Source organism: Gigantopelta aegis, unplaced genomic scaffold (assembly GCF_016097555.1).
Source record: "Gigantopelta aegis isolate Gae_Host unplaced genomic scaffold, Gae_host_genome ctg2780_pilon_pilon:::debris, whole genome shotgun sequence".
Classification (NCBI taxonomy): Eukaryota; Metazoa; Mollusca; class Gastropoda; order Neomphalida; family Peltospiridae; genus Gigantopelta; species Gigantopelta aegis.
The window spans coordinates 23,804-30,000 of record NW_024533034.1 but is presented as its reverse complement, the minus strand read 5'-3'; the positions used below and the strand labels follow the sequence as shown (position 1 = coordinate 30,000).

General features: G+C 33.3%; 1 protein-coding gene across 1 annotated transcript in view; it reads left to right on the top strand.

Annotated features, from left to right (window-relative positions):
- LOC121391657 (metal transporter nramp1 homolog) overlaps positions 1-217 on the top strand; it is a 77,758-nt gene extending 77,541 nt beyond the window's left edge. Inside the window, 1 exon segment of the mRNA XM_041523209.1 lies at positions 200-217. Within this exon segment, the coding sequence (XP_041379143.1) occupies positions 200-217 (18 nt within the window).
- The last annotated feature ends 5,980 nt before the right edge of the window (positions 218-6,197 follow it).

Genomic DNA, 6,197 nt, shown 5'->3' with positions numbered 1-6,197 from the left:
AGTTTAGGGTTATGATTGCAATAAACATAACTTAGTCACTTAGCTATAATAAATTTTAGAAAGCTGTCATTTTGGTGTTAATACATCTTTGTTTGGTGAAATAAAAAAAATGAATATTGAAAACACTAATCTACCCAAACACCCAGGTCCTTTTCTCAGTCATTTCTTGTGTTTAAACTTTCTTCTCGGTAACTTTCAGAGAGCAGCAATGGCCTAAGTCAATAATATCAGTTCACACTAAGTATGAAGAGTTGGTGTGGTGGTTAATGGCAGAGCTCTAGTGGTTGTGATCGGAGATGAGTATGAATAACTGATAGAGGAAGACAATGTTATATTTGTTGGAGCTGTTTGATATAATTGTTGTTGATGTGGAGGATAGACATATGAGTTGTATCCACAGTAACCTGTTGTAGAGGATCTCTGAGAATAATATGTTGATTGAAAAAATGGTTTAGTGGTAGTGTAGGTCATCGAGAGACTGACATTTTCTTTGCCAGTACTGCTGGTTAATATGATTCTTGAGCCAGGATTGGTTGTATTTGTGGTAGGAGGTAAACTGTAGTTTGGATACGAGAAAAATTGATTACATCGAGGTAAGACAGGATGAAGAGTTGGTGTGGTGGTTAATGGGGCTGTAGTTGAGTAGGAATAACTGGTAGCGCTACTGGTTAATATGGAGTTTGAGCTAGGAAAAAGAGGTAGATGTGGACTTGGTTGGGCAGGAATTTTTCTTTTGCTTGGCACGTCTATTCTGGAACCAGTTCGTTTGTGAAAACCAAATAAAAAATATATATTTGCCACACTTTAGTTTAGTTATATATATATGTACTCTAGACTTACACTTATGTTCCTCTCTTTGAGATTTAACTTAACAGCAACTTTGGTATGAGAATCAATTTAGGTGATATGGGAATGAGGCTTCATTACAAAAGTCTCATTCTCATGCTAATTATTACTGCTATATACAGTAGTTGTAAAGAGTGGAGAGCAACAAAAAGAACTATGATAGTTTTTCTTTTATCTTACATATGATACCTTCACATATTAACTAATTAATACACATGTATATGTGTACCTATTGAGGATAGCTCCATATCATTATTACTATATTACATGTACATGTACATGTGTACCTATTGAGGGTAGCTCCATACCATATTGTATGTACGTGTGTACCCATTGAAGGTGAATTCCATACCATTATTACCATATTACATGTACATATAACATATGCACCTACTGAGGGTAGCTCCATGCCATTATTACCATATTACATGTACATGTGTACCTATTGATGGTAGCTTCCATACCATATTATATGTACATGTGTACCTATTGAAGGTGATTTCAATACCATTATTATTATATTACATGTATGTGTACATATATACCAATTGAGAGTAGCTTCATTACCATTATTACTACATGCATGCTATTTGTGGTAACTTGACTACCCTAACTGGACTTGAATCAGCCAATGCCAGCTTCATAAAAATTTGGATTTTGAAATGTACCACTCAATTCAGTTCTAGTTTGTTGTTAATAAAGTTATACATTAGCCATTTAGACATGTTGCTGTATTATATGTAAATCTACTGCAACTGATAAATAAACTTTAATTTAACAATTAAAAACCAAATAAAATAAAATTTGAAAATAAGTTGATTGAAATAACTGATTGGAGAACTATAGTCAAATGTTAAGTTTCTAACATACTACCTCCAATCATTGTTTTTCATCCATTGATCAATCATAGCTACATAACATCCATAAATATGATTGAAGAGTTCTTTTGACACTCCCTCTCAATACTCTTGTTCTTGGCACATTCTATGATAAAGTAATTGGGTATAGTGGAACACTAAAACAAAAAGAGTCAGTCAAAGGAGGGAGAAAGTCCAGTCAAAGGTCTCCAGCCAATCAAGCATTCACACGTTGGCTAGGCGGGAAAATATCACGAGCACACACTTAGGAAGGAACAACAAACGCGTGACCACCAGTATTTTGGCGGGAAATATTACATTGCACTCGTAAAGAGAACAGCAAGACATTAATAGATTTTTAATTAATAACTAAAAAAAGATTATTAATTAACTGGTATAGTTTTTTGCTAAAAACATTAATGATAATATGATACAAATTGTTATTAATAAAGTTCTTATAGTTTAAAAAAACAATTAACAATAATAAAAAATGATCTATATTGGTATAATACAATATATTCAGTGTTGTAAAAAACTCAATTCTTAACTAACTCATTTTTCATGAAACAAATTCAAAGTTAAAAAAATATAGAATGTTTAATTTGAAGATTAATAAATAATTTTTATCTGAAGATTGACTTTTGACAAAGTTAAGATTAAAAAATGTTTTTGAGAACTTCAAAACAATATACAACAAACTATAAAGAAAAACATTGAAAATTACAAAAAAAATAAAAAAATAAAAAAAGACAGTCTCCATAGTTGAAGAGTCCCCAGGAGTCTTCCAGTCAGTCCACAAGAGTCTTCCAGTCAGTCCATAAGAGTCTTCCAGTCAGTCCCCAGAGTCTTCCAGTCAGTCCACAAGTAGAGAACATAGAGGAAGAAAAAGAAAGTTATCTGGAACAACTGGATTACTAAAGAATGGATGGATGGAGAGGTAGCTCACCTTTCAACAGTGCTGCTCCTGTAGGGAAAGAAAGAAAGAGTAGTGATAACTGAACTGATAGTGACAATGAATGGATAGAGAGTGAAGAGAGACAGAGGAAGTGAAAAAGGACTACCAACCTACACACACACACAGCACACAGACACACGCACCCTAGAAGATCAGAGGTTCCCCCCCCACTGGCGGCCTTGGATATTAAAAAAAATTTTTTTGGCCGCCAGGCAGCAGGGGGAATATGATTTTTAGAGATTGTATGAGTGTGTGTATGGTGTAGATAGGCTAGATAGCCCAAAATAAAATTAAAAAAAATTAAAAGAAAGGAAAGAAGGCTTGAAGGAAGACAAGAAAGAGTGAGCAGGAGAGCGACTCATCTTTTGCATCCAGAGAACATCAGAGAAGAACAGTCAAGAACATAAAAGAACAGTCAAGAACATCAGAGAAGAACAGTCAAGAACATCAGAACATCAACAGTCAAGAACATCAGGCCAATCACAGTAAGACTTCCAAGTAGAGTCCTGTAGAAACGAAGGGTGAAAATAAAAAATCTTTACACAAACAAAGAATTAAAAAAATAAAATAAAAAAAAGAAAGAAATAAAGATGACATAACTAAAAGAAAAAGATGATCCAGCGACGAGGCGAGTCGATCCAACGAAGTGACGAGATGATCCAGCGACGAGGCGAGTCGTAATAGAGTAGATAGATAGAGGCATGAAAAATGGAGTACCTTTTATATCATCAAGAAGTCTTTCTCACACTTCAATTTGACAACCAGTCAAGAAAACTCGTGAAAAATTTGTCACCTCCACCACTACCCGCGTGACCAACATTAATTGATTTTTTTTAATTTATCTAATTAACAATTAATTAAAAAGTCTACTTTGACTATTCTATTTTTTTTATTAGAAAGAAATATATTTGTAATACAATGTCTATATGTGATACAGGGTATAATATTTCGGTAAGAAAATTCCAAACTAGTCAGTTTAAAGGTCTCAAAATCATTTTCTGTCACAATATGATATAATATTATGCTAGTAGACAGCTATCATAATGTATCCAACTAGTTGTATGAACTCAGATCAGCCAGTGCTATATAGTAGCTTGGAGGGAAAGCCCTCTATTTGTAAAGGGTGTGGGGAACGGTTTTGCACAGTCTAGCATTCTTACAGTAAAATAATGTGTTGAGAATTTGAGGTGTGGTTTATCTGACGATAAACTAAGTGTTAATTCATGTGACTGATGCTTGGCAAAATGGGATCATCAGACAATGGTAACACTTCACTATTATCTTGAGCAGTCGAAATTTGTCACCTCCACCACTACCCGCGTGACCAACATTAATTGATTTTTTTTTAATTCATCTAATTAACATTAATTAAAAGTCTTCAACAGTACTTTAACTAATCTACAACTTGTTATTAGAAAGAAATATATTTGTAATACATGTCTATATGTGATATAGGGTACAATATTTCTGTCAGAAAAATTCCAAACTAGTCAGTTTAAAAGTCTCAAAATCATTTTCTGTTACAATATGACTATATCAATATAATATTATGAATTAGTGAAACTAGTAGACAGCTATCATAGTGTATCCGACTAGTTGTATGAACTCAGATCAGCCAGTGCTATATAGTAGCTTGGAGGGAAGCCCTCTATTTGTAAAGGGTGTGGGAAATGGTTTTGCACAGTCTAGCATTCTTACAGTAAAAATAATGTGTTGAGAATTTGAGGTGTGGTTTATCTGACGATAAACTAAGTGTTGAATTCATGTGACTGATGCTTGGCAAAATGGGATCATCAGACACATGGTAACACTTCACCTATTATCTTGAGCAGTCGAATTTTGACTATCATTGTAGGTAAAAGAATGCAATGATCCCATGGAAAAAATGGCTAAATGGGATAGGTTTTGTACAAGTAGAGTGGAGTCAGGTAATACATATGGCACATGTAGCTCCACTTCTCTGTCATCAGAGCCACTCCCCTGTTTATCATCATCATTCAAATGATCTTATTAAGAATAACCACCTATATATCCCTCATTGTGGGCATGGTCTTTGTTGCCTTTTAAATACTGGACTCGCCAGTGTAGACTATCAATAATGTCATCGTTATGATGGAGTTCCAAAGCTAAGTCATCTCTCTCTTGTTCTAAACTTTCAATTCAATTCATGATATTTTTGTCTTTTAGACTTGTATTCTTCAGCTTTTGTCATCAATGCTACAAAATCTTCTTCCTTCTGCATCAAACTAGTTTGGAGTTTGGTCATAGCTGCATCATGTTCTATTTGTAAATGCTTCATAACTTATTTTGAGTCGTTTCAAAGTTCTCTTTGCAGTGTCTCTTTCCTTTTTGAATTTATCAATTCTTCATTCAATTTGTTGAAGAGTTTTCTCATTTAGTACTGTATCAAGATGTTGTTGGAGTTCTCTGCTACCCTCAGTATGGAATTGTAGGGATTCTTAAAGTTTTGAGATCTCTATGTCCTTGCTCCTCAAGTTTGTTGCTAAGAGAACCCACCTGGTGAATGGACGGGTGTATTGATAAATGGATAGATACATAGATTATGGGACAGATAGGTGAATAAGTCAATTAGCGAATAGAATGATGAGTAGTGATGGTATATGTGGATGGATGCATAGATAAAGGATGGATAGATATAAGGATGAATGGATGGATGAGTACTATATAGATTAATGCATGTAGTGTTACATTAAAAGAGAAACAAATAATTACCACTTTCTATAATTTTGTATATTTTTTTCAGATCACAAGCTTCCAATAATTGAGATTATGTTCCAATGTCTGTGTTCTCTATGATCTCAGACCAGAGAGATTTCAGTTTCCATTTTAACTCTCAAATTTTTTTGTAGATCTTTTAACTGCTTCTGACCTTCCTCTATTTTATGACATTAATTTGTTTAATAGCAGGGTTTTATCCCATATTCAAACTGTGGTAAACTGTGTACTAACAGACTACTAATTGATCATACTGATAATGACTTCACCTGAGATAACAATTATAATTAATAATGAATTAATAATAGATTAGTAATAACTTATTGTAGATGCACAATGGATGAATGGATCAATGATAGGATACAAGGATTAAAATGGATGGATGAATTGTTGGATAGATGGACAAACCTCATTAACTAACATGTTGTGATAATGATGATTGAAGATCATAAGGTAAATGATCATTAGATAACTTGATTAAAGGGTACTGGGTAATAGCATGATAACCAGTGGATCAGTAAGGTAGTGATCTTCAGTGCCATATATACCACTAGAGAAAATTGAAATGTAGAACAGTTAAATAGAAGATAAGATGGACAAAGTATAATAGACATACAATCTAGATAAATAGATAACTAGATAAAAAAGGAACAAATTTACATTATAATTATTATAGTACAAGTATAGATAATGTTATGATATTGAAGTATATTTACATGTCTAAATACAATACTACAATATATTAAGTATATATCACTGTCTATAGGACCTCAATCAAACTTACCATGTCATAGGTATAGTGT